Here is a 16123-nt window from a genome sequence, read left to right on the forward strand (position 1 = left end):
GATTATTATTACGTATCATGCAGTAAATGTACCAAAATCAGACAGTAGGAATCTCGACCACGTCTTTACTGTGAAAGGTTGCCTTGATCAAACAGTAGGAATCTTGACCACATCTTTACTGTGAAATGTTGCCTTGAACAAGAAATGAAGCAACTGCTTTGCCATTTCTGCCAAGTTTTTAGAATCGACTGGTACACTTCCTCACTTTCGATCCACTTCCCCTTACCTTAGAACAATTTTCTTGGAAAATGAGCGCTATTGAAAATCCTCGCAGCTATTTTGATCACTTTTAGCCAATTTGTTCGTGTTTTCAAGAGAAAAAAAGACGAAGAAGTGCAGTCTCTTTAAAATTACCTGCAAAACTTTTAAGGTTAGATGTTTAAAGTGCATTACAAGAGATTCAAAAAGAAAGTCCATTATTTTACTTTTATTCTTAGACTTTCACTGAATCTGTGGGGCTTTCATCAAAGGCAGAGCTGGGTATGTAATTTGTCACTCAAGACATTAGTCAAATTGCACATCTACTTAATTCGTCGTTTTCTTCAAGTATTCTTTATTAGATATGCTGTAAGAATGATAATCGCTCATTAAACTCGAAAAACCTTATCTTATCTTGAACAAAAAGAATGAGATCGTATAAGGAAGTTGTAACTAACGATGCTACAGAAAGTATGCATACATCAAACAAAATTATAATTTTGTCGCCAAAATATAAAAAAAAATGAAAAGAAAAATCAAAGCTTTATTATTGTCGAGTCTGTTTGTATAGTTTGCTCATTATGTGTAAAATATCTATGCTTATTGCTCATCCCCGGAATTAAAAATTGTAAGTGTTGTACATTACGCTGAATAGTATGCACTTTTAGAACAGTGTTGCAAAATTTTATTCGCCAGTTTTGCCTACTTTTAATTCAAGAACCACATAAAGTTTTGTGGAAAATTTCAAAACTTCAAGTACCACCAAGCTTTGTTAAGCAGCAAAAGAGAAAGATATTGGTGCAAGTAATTTTTTATAGGTATAAATGTAAAGTAGAAAGTTCAGTGTGCACACCTTTTCAATGTTTGATTGTTAAAAATATAAATTCTGTTTTAAAACATATTTTAAATAACCTGTATTTTGCCAAAATTCACTGCTAAAGAAAGCCATTCCCGAAAGCAATAGAGAAAGCTGGACTCAACCTCTGCAACGATCCCCTACCAACCACGCAACTTATACGATATATACTAACCCTAGCGCTAGCGGCATGGAGCAGTGAACCCTGTCTGTATTTTCTTAGTTGAAACAGTTACCTATTTGTTTTTCGTTTGTAGCAATATTTATTCTTGAAAGCATACTACATCAGCGGTGAAATAGAGAAGTCCCAGAGTTTATTTCGCATAGCTCAAATCAGAATGAGAGTGTCAGCTGGAGTCAGTGCTGCGTCTGGCTCTTTTTCACACTTATCACCCTTAAAGATAACACTCTTTCCAATCCCATGTAATCTACTTAATAATATGTGTAATACTAGAAATATCCTGATCTGCATATTACTCTCTGTATTAGTTGCTTCCTTTTAAAGGTCTAGTTAAACTATAATGATTACGGTTTATATATCTTGGGTTGTTTAATACACAAAAGTACACGAAATCCATCCAAAAACGCCAGAGCGAAACAAAAAGCCAAATAATTTTGCATTCCTTATAACAATAGGTGATGTCTCATAAATACAAAATATATGGCAACTTAGCATTACTCACATTACATAATTTTATTCATGTGCTGTAAAACTAAACTTACACCCAGTTCGGCAGTTGATTCGCCTAGGAATCATCACTCAGTTACATTGAACAAAATGTAATGTGGCGAATTAGGATCTAAGCTGTATATAAATTCAGTTTTACCCTACATACACGAAATGATGATTATTGGACTAAAATAAAAATTTTGGCTTTTTTCTTTTTGTTCAAGTGCTTTTGGAAGAATAAATAAGACAAAAATATTGTAAGAGAAAATTCTTTATATTCAAGCTGATGTGATTGAAGCTTCCTATTGTCTCATTAAGTACATTACTAATTGAGTATCCCCGATTACTTAATAAAGTAAAAACAAAAAGGAGTAGTAAAATGTTAAGTTTAATTCGTCGACCAAGTGTAATAACAGATAAGGTACGAAATTTCTAATAATCTTTTAATTTATTATTTCATAATAACAAATGATTGTAAGAAACTTTGTTTGTATGGTAGTAAAGAAAAATAGCTTGAAGTATACAAGATGAATCTCTATAATTAACGGAAAAAATACAAATGCTTCTGCTGATCCAAAAGGAAGAAAACTGCAGTTTCTGTTTTTCATTGACTTGTAAATGGTAAACATCAGTTTAGTTGTAGGGTTAGTTCTAATACATGTATTACTGCGATTTTGACGCTGAAGCAAGGACGTATTTAAACTGAACTGATCGCAATTTTTTTTTAAGATACTGCCTGAAAATATATTTGTTTTTGAAAAAAAGCTACATTTTGCACTTTCAGCTTTTCATATATAAGTGGTATGGCATAGTCTGTTGGTTAAGGCGTTCGACTCGCAATCTAAGGGTCACGGGTTCGAATCCCTATCACCGAACATGCTCACCCTCTCAGCCGTTATAATGTTACGGCCAATCCCACGATTTGTTTGTAAACGAGTGGCCCAAGAATTGGCGGTGGGTGGTGTTGACCAGCTGCTTTCCCTCTAGTATATTACTGCTAAGTTAGGTACGACTAGCGTAGATAGCCCTCGTGTAGCTTTGCGCATACTTCAAACTAAACCAATCACATGTAAAATAGCAGTTTTTAAAATATAATAATTTATTAAAACAAAACGTTTGTATTAATCACAACCATTTATAAAATAAATTATGTTATTTAAAAACGATCGTTGCAGAAAACTTAACACATAAATTAGTTGATGTCGGTATATATAAATCCGTACATTTGTTAAAATAATATAATAATTAAAGTGACTTGCTTGTTTGTAGTTAAACACAAAGGGCTATCTGTGATCTGCCCACTACAGGTACCGTAACCCGGTTTCTAGCGTTGTAAGTCCGCTGACATACCGCTGTGCCACGTGGGGGGGGGGGGGGGCTTCATTAAAGCAAACTATTAAATCTTACAATGCTTAAGCTGACAAAATATGATCTTGCTTAGAATTACTTCTATGAAAAAATAACAGTATCAAATTTAAATTAATTGTAAACTTATTGCCTTTACCCAATTCTGTGTAACTTTCAAGTAAAAAATAAAAGTATAATAGCACTTCAAAAACTTTCCTTTAAACCCACAGCGTCTCACGTCATTATACAGAATGCAAGTGTTAGCTGAAGTGTTGGGGGGCTACATAATGTAACAGTCATATTATTGATATAAACTGTTCTGCAATGTAACTGTCTTATTATTGATATAAACTGTTATATAATGTAACAGTCATATTATTGATATAAACTGTTATGCAATGTAACTGCCTTATTATTGATATAAACTGTTATGCAATGTTAATGTCTTATTATTGACATAAACTGTAATATAATGTAACTGTTTTATTATTGATATAAACTACACTTTTGATAAGTTGGTCTAATTAATAAAATTTTCTTACGAAGAACGTTTTTGTTTCTTGGGACTGATTTGATTAATATAAATTGTTTTAGGGCAACAGATGTGATGCAAAGTTATAGTTAGCTTCATATTAAGTTTAAGCTCAGTTGAACGTATAACAGTGGTACAGCGGTATGTCAGCGGACTTACAACGCTAGAAACCGGGTTTTCGATACCCGTGGTGGGCAGAGCACAGATAGCCCTTGTGTAGCTTTGTGCATTATTAAAAACAAACAAACAAAAAAAACAAATACATTATGTAACTGTTTATATCAATAATAAGACAGTTACATTATATAACAGTTTATATCAATAATAAGACAGTTACATTATACAACAGTTTATATCAATAATAAGACAGTTACATTATATAACAGATTATATCAATAATAAGATAGTTACATTATATAACAGTTTATATCAATAATAAGACAGTTACATTATATAACAGTTTATAATGACAATAGTACAGAAGATGATAAAATGTGGAAAATCATTTCTAAAGAGAATTAAACGTAGATCTAAGAGATTAAACAACGGTGATATATATATATATATATATATGCAAACTATATAAAATAAATAATATTAGTAAAAACAAAACAAATAATATTTAAAGTACTATTTGTCTACTCTTCTGATTTCAAGTTCGTAATAGACAAATTAAGAGTAATAAATAAATAATACGTGCTTTATATAATACATGGTTTCTGGACTGGCAGAGCATGGTTTAATGGATATCCTGCTCAGATTGTGAATGTATGGAACTGTGGTTTACGACCTATTGCCACAAAAAACATGTCCCGAACGTTGGGGCTGTGAATGCATTAAAAGATTGAGGCTCAAGACCCGCTGTTCGGTCAAATATGGGTTTGGTGGTGGGTACTGGTTGACTAACTGCCTTCCTTCTAACTCAGTGGTTCTCGTTTCCTAACCACCTACTGGTCCTACCCTATCTGCTTTCGCTTCGCACCGCGAAAAAAACTCATCAGAATTAATGGGAAGAATAGCGTTGTTTTTGATGTGACTTGCATTTGAGTTAGCTTTCGGACTACCTGGAGGACACTACGAACTACCAGTGGGCTGCAGATCACACTTTGAGAACCACTGTCCTAATCTGTAACTTCAAAAGTAGAGACGGCTATGCGCAGGAAGCCTTTGTGTATCTTTGCGCGAAAATTCTAATAAACAAAGACCTAGAGATTTTTATTTGTTCGCCAGCTTTCGGTGTTCAAAATAAGAACTGTAAACTGTAAGTAGTAAAGGAACAGCAAATAAAACAAAGAGTTTGTTAAGAAAATAATATATTAGAATAATGCTTTATGAAAGAAATAGTGTGAAAATAGAACAGCATACAAACAAAACAAATAACAAACAGAATGTATTGAACAGTAAAACAAATGAACACCATATAAAAATTGTATTTTAAAAGAAACATAATGACGTATATTAACATTATATTTATACAGATTTATAAATGAATAGAGCACTTTATAAAAAGAAACGTATGTAACTATAAAGCTTAGGAACAGGACTATTTATAGAAACAGAAGGGCATAAGCAGAGCAGTTTAAATCCTGGTAGTTTAAAAGTAAAAGGAATATAATAAACAAACATTGTATACGTACAATAAGATATCAACAGAGTAGAAATTATAGTGTGAAGAACGTATAAATGCACGTTGGATAACACATTCTGTACTACAAACATCTGGTAACTGCAGTTTCAGCTCTCATTAGCCTAGTATATAAAGTTTTAAAGAGCACTATGGTAGGAAATGGCATGGGATGAATGGCACGGAGTAATATTTATACTATTTGGAATTATTTATTTATTTTCACTACATTTCGGGCAGAACGCCCTTGCTCAGATGCATTAAAGCCCGATAAGTAACAATGAACTAAACGTTCGATTCCGTTAAATAATTCAACGATAACACGAAAAATATAGAAATGGAGATTTGGAAAAAAAAAGGTAGGAGTACAAGCTATAGCAATCGAAGAAGAAAATGAAAACAGTGAAATAATAAACAAATAAATGCATTGGTTATTATGGCATATCACGCCTTGTCCTGGCGAAACATGATATATTGATCGGTAGTTTGTGTGTTAATATATCGTATAAGACTGAATATAATTTTCAGCAAATCTTTCTTTACAAATTCCCAGTAAGAATAAACGTAGTAGTATCTGGAGCGCATGCCTCGGGCATCGCATGAAACTGTCGACGAGGCCTATAACTCAATCCCAGAGTTAATCAATTCAGCTGAGAATTCATTACTCATAATGCTATTTATATCAGTCATTTACAATATATCAATTACTAAGTTATACAATGTCTTAGCATAACACTAACGTTAGCACATAATTTTCATTTTCGTATATTTGTTTTGGGATTATATCGCAAAGCTACTCAAAACCTATCTACTCTAATCGTCTATAATTTTGAACTGATAGTTTAGAGAGAATGCAACTACTCAACAAAACTAGCTCGTGTTTGACCGAATAATTGGATTTGATTCTTGCTCTTGTAACACATCGCACTCCGATGTCTGGAGCGTGATTTCTTGGGGGCAGTAACAAGACGATCCATAGTGTGGCACGATAGGCCATATGATTTTAATAGTGATAAAATAAAATTATACTGACTAGCCTTAATTCAACAATACACAAACAGATGGTTTTAAAATGAAAACAATAATTATAAAAGTTAGATGGATGGGTTTTATTGTTAGAACAAAAAGTAGTATGTTAATGAGAATCAAAAATCAGAGTAAAAGCTTTTGTTTCATATAAAGAACTAAGTAAGTCGATTCCACGAACAACACGAAAAAAAAAAACGCTTCATAAATAACGTCTGCTGTTAATTTTATATACAGTTTTGTATCGAGCCTTTTGTCTCGTTGATTTAACCTCCGTAGCGTGACGTATTACCGGTATTCGAACGTAATGAATGAAATGGTTATATCTATTGACATACTGGACAACTGGTTTGTCGATATTATTATTTCCATCGCTTCTATTTGTTTCCAGGCTCTTTCTGTCAAAATTTGGCATTATAGATAACAATTATATAAATATTATATATCAGATAATAAACATGATAATCTATAAACAGACCAAATTTCAACATAACATTCCAAACACATTATTCTTGCATACACAGCATAGTTAACAATGAAAAACTCCAAACTAGTTCACACAACAGGAAGGTAAATGTTTGGAAAATAAATCTTAAACAACCTGGCATTCTCTAACATATTAAGATCTTGACCTTAGTTACTCTCTAGGTAATGTATCATTATGAGGGATGACAGAAGTAATTTTAAGAGCAAGTTAACACGTTTTTATTTACAGTAGCAGTTCAAATGAATTACTGAGAGACGATATTACAGAAACTCGAGAACAAGATTCGAAAGACCCGGATATCATTCCCGCCCAGGATGACTGGAATTGTGAGTATATCACAATATTATGTTTCTTAATTCATCTAACAACAAGCAGATTGGAAGGTTTTTTTTTATCACAGTACTACTTAAAATTATTTTTCACATTTATTAATATATATCTAAATATCTATGCATCAAACTCATTCATCGTTCACGAAAATATGATTAATTACTTTCATTAATATTTTTAATAATCTGTTCTACCGTATACCAGCACTATTCTGAATAAATTGATCAATGTTGTTTTACTAAATCAACTCAAAAGATTAGCAAACAAAATTAGAATACTTTTAAATGGAATGCCTAATTATGTTGGATACAGTGGATAAAATAACTTTCTTCCGTATAAATTAGAAGATTAATATTTATTCAAAAAAAATATATATTAAGTTATGTCATTTTTTTCTTATACCCTATGTTTGTATGGACAATGAACATGAAATAAATAATGATGAGACGCCATCTGAGCGTCTATTTCATTATTACACAATTTTGAACTGGAGTAAGAAATGAGATATGTAGTTTTGTTTAATAGATATTTGATGATTTTGCTATTTTTCGTGTAAGAAGCACATTTGGCATTTTACCTTATCGCTTAACATTTAAAAACGATGAACCAAAATAAGAAAAAAAAACATTAAAAAGTCTAAGTCATCATCGGTATGCGATTTTACTGAACACAGAATATTATACAAAAAAATGTAATATAGACGTTCATGCAAATAGACCGTCCGTAAAAAGAGGAGCATATGCAAAATCCTGTTCTTAAAATACTGCACCCAGCATAAAATTTATTTTTAATAACAACATTGGTTCTTAAAATACTGCACCCAGCATAAAGTTTATTTTTAATAACAACATTGGTTTTTAAAATACTGCATCCAGCATAAAGTTTATTTTTAATAACAACATTGGTTCTTAAAATACTGCACCGAGCATAAAATTTATTTTTAATAACAACATTGGTTCTTAAAATACTGCACCGAGCATAAAATTTATTTTTAATAACAACATTTTGAAACTTTAAATTATTATGTTCAAAAAATATTTGATTAAGTGTTTCTTCTAAAATCTTAATGTTAGTTCTAAATATTTTATGTACGTTTATAACACATTTTATTCTTTACATTCTTTGTCTATAACACATTGTTTACACATAACTTCTGTGTATGTTTACACTTAAGTATAATGTGAATTATACTGTGCTGTGTCCAGAGAGAGGAAACGTAGTAAGATCACAGGATACGTGCAAATCACATCATTGTGCTACAAATAGCACTTTCTAAGCGTTGTTGAAACAAAATACACACACGCACACATAGTGTAGTTATCATATAAATGGTAAACCAAATAATAATATTAGATAAAACACAGCAGACATGTTAAAATGGGTTTCACAAACATGCATAAATTGTAACCCCGAAAAAAGGGTACGACAACAAATTTAACCTAAGTCAAAAAAATAAGCTTTGTAGCAACCTCGGAATAGAAAGAAAATGTGCTACCATTGGTAAAACTGAAGCAAACAAAAGCTGTACCACAACGTATTTAACCACTAATTACAATGATTTTGTGATACAACAAGTGTGATCCGCTATAAAAAGACGCTATAAGAACAGCTATTACAATCTACCAAGAATAGCCGTATTATAACAAATTCAATTACAGTCTAAGAAGAAGCTGTGTGCTAACACAAAGCAGTCATGGCCTAAGAATATGCGTGCTAAAAGAAATGTGGTCACTGACAAAGAAGAGGCTGTGGCACAACAAACGTATTTCTAGACTAAGGTAATGCTATGCACCGACAGATATAATTAATTTAAAAGAAAAGATGAAAAAAAAATATTGTACCTAGCGGGACGCTCAGTAGAGCGCATACCAGCGTTGATCATAAGCGGCTCTCAAAAACAAAAAATGAAAATGTGTCCGTATGTCCGTCGTTATCAACAAACACGAACTACGAGGAACAATGAGGAATAATATTCTACATATGACAACCAGGTTTCATCAAAATCTGATCATTTTTGTCTGAGTTATAGAGTAAATATAGCGTGAAAAATCAGTCCCCATGTTAGCAGATAGGGATTTTTTGGATATTCGTGACCCTGCTGTGACTTTCAGCTTTGATCTTGACCATCCACAAACTAATCAATTCTAGTATGGGTCATAATCCAAATGTATGCCAACTTCTGTCCAAATACATTCAGCTGTTTTTGAAAAACCTTGCTGACAATCACACATACACACACACAGGGGTAAAAAATCCGTTAGTCGTCTTTGGTGACGGAGGTTATAATAAGTCTATGAGAAAAAAAATCATTTCATTTTGTAATATTAATAGTTAAGTAATATGTAATGAAGTTTAATGTAAACATCATACTAACTCAAGATGTCTTAAAATAGAACAGATCATTTCGATTAGGATGATTTAATGTGATGTCAGACTTATTAGAATTCACGAGACTGAGTGAATGAAGGTGAATCTCGAGATCCTCAAACAATAACATCGATAGCTTATTTCCGAGACGAAAAGAAGTGAATGTGAATTCTTAAATAGCAGACAAAACTACTAGAATAAAACAGAAAATGTTCCAAATTAGGAAATATTAGAATATAAATGTCTAAAATATTGACGATCGATATCTACACTCCGACTGCCAATGGTTGTATTGTAAAGTTTAATAGTTTCTGATCAATTGGAGGGCAAAATGGTTGTTTCATACGTTTTTTATTTTTATACATTTTATGTGTTCACAACCAGATTTTGAGAATACAACGTCAAATATTAGGCCAGAAAGTGTTACATATAAATTATTACCAAGAACCAAGTCAAATTCATTGCATTTGAAACGAACAAACAGGAGAGCAAATTGTATGTTTTCTTCTATCAGTTCTTTTGATAACATATATTGTGAAACGCCCATTTCGCCCTTCAGTTGGTCAGAAACTATTAATCTTGACAATACAACTACTGGCAGTCGAAACGTATGAAAGAACGATTTTGCCCTCCAGTTGATCAGAAATTATCAAACTTGACAATACAACCACTGGCAGTCGGAGCGTATGAAACAACCATTTTGCCCTCCAATTGATCAGAAACTATTAAACTTGACAATACAACCACTGGCAGTCGGAGTAAATTAAATATGAAAATATATATGAATGGGAAGAGTGGGTCCATCTAATATAAGATAACGGATTACAATTTCATACAAAACACATTTTTACAGCATTTATTTGTCCTTTTACATATTTATTGACCATTTGCATCCTTCTAGTTTCACTTAAATTAACTATTAGCAATGTGGAAGACTTGGATAAAAGTTATAGTAATCAGATGTATGTCAAAACCTATGAAAATCCTCAGAAAATTAAGACTTATGTTAAAAAGACTCGCAAAGTTTTTCAACTTCTTCTGGCATTTTATTCATACCTTCGAAAACTGATATTAAAATATCAAGTAAATTGTTGAGACGTATGGTTTTCCTATTGTTAGATTGTCTTGTATAATCCATTTTTGCATAAGTTGGTTGCGTGTGTAAAGAAAAAGTAAATGAACTGAACAATGAGGACATAGGAACAAAAGTAATGTAATATCTAGAAGCTTCGTGAACTTCTAATACAGATAACTCATAAAATGACCATGGGTCAAGTAAAAAAGGACCCGGTTGTACTAAAAATACAATGTCCGATTCAAAGCGCCAACTCTGATGAAGAAGTATATGTCTGTTATTCTTAGCCCGCCACGTAAATAAATTAATGAAAACTTGGTAACATACGAATGAATATATTTGCTTTCAAAGTAGCATCTATTTATAGCAAATCCTTTTAGGGCCAATTTCCATGTGTTAATTCCAAGTTTCCTTTGAAAACTTCATCTACTGTAAATATAGTAAATTGCTTATAGAAATATATTTACTTCTGTTTTGATTCGCTTCAAACAAATAAACTGGTATAAATAATAGGTTTACCACGAAGAGAACCAGATCAGAGTTTGTGCGAGATGCCTGTAACGACAGAGCGATGTATGACAAGTCATATCAGACAACATAGTTATACCAGTGTGCCTGAGCAGTCAACAAGTAGTACTTCACTAATGCTGCAGGTAGGAGAGCTCTAGCGTTGATTAGTAAATATAAGATAGTTATTACATTTAATCCCATACTTATTGTTTACCTAAGATCGGTCATGGTGTGATAATTCATTGATCACTAAGTTGGAAGTGTTTTGTTATATCACACCAGATCATCTTACTGCCTTGTCAGATCTCTCTAATATACTTTAATTAGAAATTAAAGTAAGTTACCAACAGCAAAAAGTAATTTTTATTGAAACTAACGGAAAAAAAGTATGAGGAATAATAAGTTTATTTAAAATTTGAAGTTAAATCCAATACTTTTAAAGACATGTACTAATTTTTCCTGAGAAAACTTATTATTAATTATAACAGTTTCTTTATTTATTGTGTTCTATGTACTAACAATAGATGAAAGTAGATTTATTTACGATAAAAATTAAGTACGCGTAACAACGCCTAATGAAAGCTTACTACAAACATCTTGATTCAAGCCTTCAAAAACTATAAAACTAATTACTCATATACCCATATAATATAATGTTTAATTCTTAAATACTTTTGAACAATGGAAACTCACCCATGTACACCACTAGTTATATAGCCACTACATATTACACTTCAATATGCATGTTCTCAAATATACACAAATGAATAGAAAAAGGATAGAAATACAATTACTAATTAATTTTACATCCAGCTGTTAGTTGTGTACCATCGCTGTTTACAGAGTCTTCAGCTGTAAGTCTGACAATAATTCGGCTTTTTTAACAGATTTAGTCTAGGCCTAAATCACGCCTCTAATCACTCGTTTAAAATACGTCGATCTAGAACTTTTTTATAAATGCAGAAAGTTACGTAGCAAAACCTACAAACATAAAGCATATAGAGACATGAAATAATTATAAGTTTCCTATGCTAATCGTGAAATACACTGAGCTAAACTGTATCATAAACTATCGATACCTCTATAAATTTGTTTGTTTGAAATTAAGCACAAAGCTACACAATGGCTATCTGTGCTCTGCCGACCACGGGTATCGAAACCCGGTTTCTAGCGTTGTAAGTCTGCAGACATACCGCTGTGCCACTGGGGGGCAACCTCTATAAATATTAATCACATTTACCAAACTTGATAATTCAAACTTAGGGCACATTTTGTAAACCTGTGTAGACTTTTAAATAAACAGACTAGGGAGTCGTAAATATTACTACCGTGCTCTTATTTCGTCTAATCTCCTGGTAGCGATTTGCTTATGCTGCAAATACTTAGAAAACTTGGCAACTGATTTTATGACTTTAAGACGTTTAGATAAATCCTTTTAGTTTTTGGACTAAAATGAAACTGAACAGTTATCTGTTGCTTCTAGAAGAGTTGTGGATGTCGTTTAAAGCACGAGAATTGCTGCAAGGCCGAGTTTCTGCCAATGAGAAGAGAGTCAACTGTAGAGAAAGGTCCCGCAAGTTATAACGCACTCACTACCTCTGGAAGACCAAGTGGAGAACAGAGAGGAAACAAAGTAACACACGAATCGAGTTTTCATAGTAACTCAAGTGGCCTTATTAGTACGGTAAATACTTCCACATCTATCTATAACCTTTATGTTTACCTTCAACAAGATAATCATCGTTATAAACCAGTATATTCTGCAAAACTATAACATAATTTTCGATACTTTTTATAGCGTGAAAAATAAATATGTTGTATTCAAAGATTCATTATTTTTAGTATATTTTTACTTATTTATTATCAATATATTTATTTTGAACATTATGTTTGTTGTTTGTTTGTAGTTCAGGAGAAAGCTATACAATGGGCTATCTGTGCTTTCCTCATCACGGGTATCAAAAACCGATTTTTTGGCGTTATAAGCCTTCACATTTACCGCTGCGCCACTGGGGGGGGGGACTTTATCATTGTGATAAATCTTAAAGCGTATTTCGTTATTTCATGTTTGATATCTATATTGATTTATTTTTAAATATACCAAATTATTTGATATATTCATAGGTTTACCACTCAGTTTGCGAGGTAATGAGACTGAATTCGTATTCAAGTGAGAAACAAACAAAATGAAAATGTATTCCGATAATGCAATCGACCTGTTACCTCAAAAAATCACAATGTACTGCCAAAATTCCACATCTCAGTAGTGTTTGGCCGTACTGAGTTCATTCTGCACAAAATAGTAGTTCATACTGATGTACTATGACTGCTTGAATGAAAAGCGCTTATGAATATTAGATACCGCTTGTTCAAAAACAGAAGTAGAACAATTGATTGGTCTATATTCTTTCATGTGCCGTGCTGTCATGGTGCTACTACTACTACTTCCTCTGATACTACTACTACTGCCCCTGGTGCTACTGCCACTGTTATCTCTGCTACTGCTGTTCTACAACTGGTAATGCTACTACTGATACTGCCACTGTTACCTCTGCTACTGCTGTTCTACAACTGGTAATGTTACTACTAATACTGCCACTGTTACCTCTGCTACTGCCGTTCTACAACTGGTAATGCTACTACTAATACTGCCACTGTTACCTCTGTTACTGCTGTTCTACAACTGGTAACGCTACTACTAAGTCTACCACTGTTACCTCTGCTACTGCTGTTCTACAACTGGTAATGTTACTACTAAGTCTACCACTGTTATCTCTGCTACTGCTGTTCTACAACTGGTAATGTTACTACTAATACTGCCACTGTTATCTCTGCTACTGCTGTTCTACAACTGGTAATGTTACTACTAATACTGCCACTGTTATTTCTGCTACTGCTGTTCTACAACTGGTAATGTTACTACTAATACTGCCACTGTTATCTCTGCTACTACTATTGCTACAACTAATGCTACTACTAATACTGCCACTGTTATCTCTGCTACTACTATTGCTACAACTAATGCTACTACTAATACTGCCACTGTTATCTCTGCTACTACTATTGCTACAACTAATGCTACTACTAATACTACTTCTGTTAGTCATGCTGCTATTGCTACAACTAATGCTACTACTAATACTACTTCTGTTAGTCATGCTGCTCTGCTACAACTAATGTTACTACTAATACTACTTCTGTTAGTCGTGCTGCTACTGGTGCAACTAATGCTTCTACTAATACTACTTCTGTTAGTCATACCACTACTAATACTATTTCTGTTAGTCATGCCACTACTAATACTACTTCTTTTAGTCATGCCACTACTAATACTACTTCTGTTAGTCATGCTGTTGCTGCTACAACTAATGCTGCTACTAATACTACTGCTGTTAGTCATGCTGCTCTGCTACAACTAATGTTACTACTAATACTACTTCTGTTAGTCATGCTGCTCTGCTACAACTAATGCTAATAAGAATACTACTTCTGTTAGTCGTGCTGCTACTGGTGCAACTAATGCTTCTACTAATACTACTTCTGTTAGTCATACCACTACTAATACTACTTCTGTTAGTCATGCCACTAGTAATACTACTTCTGTTAGTCATGCTGCTCTGCTACAACTAATGCTGCTACTAATACTACTTCTGTTAGTCATGCCACTACTAATACTACTTCTGTTAGTCATGCTGCTCTGCTACAACTAATGCTGCTACTAATACTACTTCTGTTAGTCATGCTGCTCTGCTACAACTAATGCTGCTACTAATACTACTTCTGTTAGTCATGCTGTTGCTGCTACAACTAATCGCTGCTACTAATACTACTACTGTTAGTCATGCTGCTCTGCTGCAACTAATGCTTCTACTAATACTACTTCTGTTAGTCATGCCACTACTAATACTACTTCAGTTAGTCATGCCACTACTAATACTACTTCTTTTAGTCATGCCAATACTAATACTACTTTTGTTAGTCATGCTGCTCTGCTACAACTAATGCTACTACTAATACTACTTCTGTTAGTCATGCTGTTACTGCTACAACTAACGCTGCTACTAATACTACTTCTGTTAGTCAAACTACAACTAATGCTACTAGTAATACTACTTCTGTTAGTCATGCTACAACTAATGTTACTATTAATACTACTGTGTGCTAAAGTAGTTCGTAAGTAAGAGTGTGGTATTTCCAGATTAAGTTATTTTCCTTAAAATATCAGATAGTTAGACCCACTAAATAAGGAATATTCGATGAGTAAACAAGGAATGTATTCTGTGTATGGTAGCTTCACTGAGTTTTATTAGTGTATTAGAAATAATGAAACGGGATACGTTTAGATAAATCAACACAATCTTTACTATACTGAACAAAAATAAAATGCAACATACGTAACTGTGCACATGAAAAAACAGACAATTGTTTCTACTGGGTAGTAATTAGGTCTACAGTTTTTCTATTTAGATACACTTCTGTCCACCTAAACACACTGATCTTAAAGTATATCTTTCTCAAAAAACCCCAAGGAGAACTGAACCAAGAAAGTGTACATGAATTCAACACGTAAACTCGATTTCTTTGTCCAGTGGACAATGTCACCTCGTGACTCTTGTTCTCTAACAGTATTAGACGGCTGTAAAGGACAGACAATGTCGATTCAGGTATCAAAGGATATTATAGTCGCTTATCCTTTCAGCCTATACATTATTACAATATCCTCTGGGGCATATTATATATTAACTACTATAGATAACAAAGACACAAAGCAACTAAAACAAGGAATATTTCTGGATCACTCGATTGTGCTGAAGCTGCAAACAAATTAAATAAACGAAAATTTTTAAAATCATTTCTATATCACTAAAGCATGTAGAAAACATACGATATGCCTGCATATCAAATGGGCATATTGTAAATTATCACCCTTTTTAACCTTTAAACTTAGTTATTTCTGCTATGTACCCTTATATAAACATTACATTATATTACATTTATATAGTCAAACCCACTAATACTTACGGTATGAAGCCGTAAGTACGTAAAATGCTAAAATAATATTCTGAAAATGTAATATGGGAAGTGGCGGAAGTGGTCTGAA

The 16123-nt window shown here is 32.9% G+C and overlaps 1 protein-coding gene across 1 annotated transcript in view; it reads left to right on the forward strand.

Annotated features, from left to right (window-relative positions):
* Positions 1-16123, forward strand: part of LOC111085066 — a 28101-nt gene that overhangs the window by 3796 nt on the left and 8182 nt on the right. The window contains exons 2-4 of the mRNA XM_022382148.1: positions 6969-7066; positions 11026-11165; positions 12506-12706. Coding sequence (XP_022237856.1) covers positions 6969-7066; positions 11026-11165; positions 12506-12706 — 439 coding nt within the window. The remainder of the gene's footprint in view (positions 1-6968; positions 7067-11025; positions 11166-12505; positions 12707-16123) is intronic.

This window comes from Limulus polyphemus, unplaced genomic scaffold (assembly GCF_000517525.1).
Source record: "Limulus polyphemus unplaced genomic scaffold, Limulus_polyphemus-2.1.2 Scaffold221, whole genome shotgun sequence".
Classification (NCBI taxonomy): domain Eukaryota; kingdom Metazoa; phylum Arthropoda; class Merostomata; order Xiphosura; family Limulidae; genus Limulus; species Limulus polyphemus.